At 79.8% G+C, this 2,500-nt stretch overlaps 1 protein-coding gene and 1 non-coding gene across 2 annotated transcripts in view; both read right to left on the minus strand.

Annotated features, from left to right (window-relative positions):
- Positions 1–404: 404 nt before the first annotated feature.
- On the minus strand, positions 405–557 carry LOC141727572 (5.8S ribosomal RNA). Its single transcript, XR_012578567.1, has one exon. It is a non-coding gene; the product is annotated as a 5.8S ribosomal RNA (ribosomal RNA).
- Positions 558–1,705: 1,148 nt separating this feature from the next.
- LOC141727568 (uncharacterized) overlaps positions 1,706–2,500 on the minus strand; it is a 4,528-nt gene continuing 3,733 nt past the window's right edge. The window contains exons 2-3 of the mRNA XM_074533907.1: positions 2,402–2,500; positions 1,706–2,342 (exon numbers count right to left, since the gene is read on the minus strand). The exon at positions 2,402–2,500 is cut by the window's right edge and continues 847 nt beyond it. Coding sequence (XP_074390008.1) covers positions 2,190–2,342; positions 2,402–2,500 — 252 coding nt within the window. The 3' untranslated portion in view covers positions 1,706–2,189. The remainder of the gene's footprint in view (positions 2,343–2,401) is intronic.

Genomic DNA, 2,500 nt, shown 5'->3' on the forward strand with positions numbered 1-2,500 from the left:
CGTCTCTCGCTCTACCCCCGGCCGCCGCCGCCGCCGCATCCGCGGCGCGCGGCCCCGGCGAGGACGAGCTCCGCCCCAGCGGCTCGCTCCGGGAGCGGGGAGCTACGGAGCGCTCCCCGAGTCTGCATTTAGGGGGACGAAGGCCCTGCGCGGCGACGGCCGTCGACCGGCGGCCGCGACGACGACGGCGACGCGCGCCGGGCCGCAGGCAAGGGATCGGGGCCGCCGAGGGAAACGCTTCCCTCGCCCGACCGCCCGACCGCCTTCCCTCCGGGCACCGGCGGCACGCCGCCGCCGCCGCCGCCGCACCGCCGCCGCCGGACCGCCCGCCGCGGGCAACGGGCCTGCGAGGCGACCCCAGCCGCGCCGCCGGGGTGGCCCCCGGACGGCGATTGATCGTCAAGCGACGCTCAGACAGGCGTAGCCCCGGGAGGAACCCGGGGCCGCAAGTGCGTTCGAAGTGTCGATGATCAATGTGTCCTGCAATTCACATTAATTCTCGCAGCTAGCTGCGTTCTTCATCGACGCACGAGCCGAGTGATCCACCGCTAAGAGTTGTCTGGCTTTCGGGCGCCGCTCGCCGCCGAGCGGCCCCTTTTTGTCTCTCGCGCCGAGGACGCGCGGGCGCGCGCCTGGCTTCGACCGTACGAGCACACACGACACTGAGAAACGGGAGAAACCCACGCTCCGAAGGACTGCCGAGAGGGCGGGGGAGCCCGCGCCCCCGACCGCCTCCCCCCCCGCGAGGGGAGACGCCGACCTCACGTGCCGTCTTTCGGAGGCGGCCCAGGCGCCCGGGCTCGGCCCGGCCTCCGCGCGGAGGGCCGGGCGGCGCGCGCCGGCACGCGGGGGGCACGGCGGCCCGCCCGCTCTCGCTTTCACGGGAACGACGCAACACACGGCTCGGCAACGCGGCCGGGGGCGCGGCCGTCGGCCCCCGCGCACGCCGGCTCCCCCGGCGGCCGCCCCCGCCGCGGGGGCTCGCGGAGCGCGCCGCCGCGCCGCCGCGCGGCCGGCTTCCCTTTCTCTCTCCCAGCGGCCTTTCGCCCGCTCGAGACGGCGCGCGGCGACGACCGTGCCGCCGGCGCGCCTCCCCCCGGCGGGACCGCTCCCGCCGGGCGGGCCGGCGTCCGGCGGACGCGCTCCGCCGCCGGCCCCGGAGGCGGACGCCACCGAGAGCCGAGCCGGCGTTCGCCAGCGCCCGAGGCCTGCCGGAAGGCAGACCCCGCCGCCGCCGCCGGGGCCGCGCTCCCGGCACCGCCGCCGCCGCCTCCCACCGCCGTGGCCCCCTTCGCCTCGGCACGCGCCCGGCGGAAGGCGTACGGCGCTGAGCCGGGGGGCAACGCCCGCTCTCCTCGTTTTCACGCGGAGACCGGGCGGGGGAAGCGCCCCCGCGGCCGCCCGCACGCCTTCCTTCGGCCCACGCGCGGCCGAGAAGGGCGACGGGGGACGCGACGTGCGGGGCCCGGGACGGGACCGCCGCCGGCCGCGGCGGGCGCCCTCCGGCCGACCGTCCCCCGCAGGGAAGAGGGGGACACCCGTCGAGCGGCGCCGCCGCCGCTCGGCACGGGGTCGCCCGCGCTCGCGGGCCTCCGCCGACGGAGGGCCCGCCGGGCGCTCGCCCCCCGGGCGGGCGGGCGATCGAGCGGGGGGGACGGCCGGCGGACGGCGCCGCCGGCGCGCCTTCGAGGAGGAAAGGCCGTCGAGGGAGAGCGATAGGGGCCGGACGCGCGGGACGCGGCGCCGCGCCCGCGAGACGCCGCAACGGCGGCGGCTCCAGGAGAGAGCGCGGCGGACCCCGGCGGCCGCCACCCCGCGGCCGAGGAAAAGGCAGAGAGCGGGCGCTCTCTGCCGGCGTCGCCCGTTACGACGAGGCGGGCGGGTCGGCCCCCGCGGCCGACCGCGCGCCGCGGCCTCTCCGCAGAGGCCGGGCCGCGGAGAGGGGGGGGCAGGGCGCCCCTCCCCGGCGCGGCGCGGTTACCCCCGCGCGCGCGCGCGCGGCGGGGGCGACGACGACGACGACGGAGGGAGCGCGGCCGGCGGCCACGGACACCACCGCAGGAGCTACGGGGAGTAGCTGCTCCCCTACCCCTCAATGGCGCCGCGCCGCCGCCCGGCAACACCCGCCGCCGCCGCCGCCGCCGCCGCCGCCGCGGCCCACGGCGGGCCGCGCCGAGCCGCCCGAGTCTTTAAACCGCCGCCCGGCTTCGCCGGCCCCCTTTCGGCCCCCGCCGCAACAGCGTTTGACGACGCCGAGGGGGGGAAAAACCTGAGGGAGAAACCGCCGAGGCGCGGAGCGCTAGGTACCTGGCCCTGGGGCGAGGGAAACGACCTGCATGGCCCTGCCGGGGTGCCTCCCCCGCTGCCGCCCTCGGGGGAGCGTCCACCGGCGGGGGCGCGCCCGGCGTCTGCCGCCACCACCGCGGCGTCCTTCTCGGGGCCCGGGGTTTCCCTCAGTAGCCCGGCGCTGCGCCCGAGAGGACCGCCGCGGCTCGGACCG

Source organism: Zonotrichia albicollis, unplaced genomic scaffold, assembly GCF_047830755.1.
Source record: "Zonotrichia albicollis isolate bZonAlb1 unplaced genomic scaffold, bZonAlb1.hap1 Scaffold_136, whole genome shotgun sequence".
Classification (NCBI taxonomy): domain Eukaryota; kingdom Metazoa; phylum Chordata; class Aves; order Passeriformes; family Passerellidae; genus Zonotrichia; species Zonotrichia albicollis.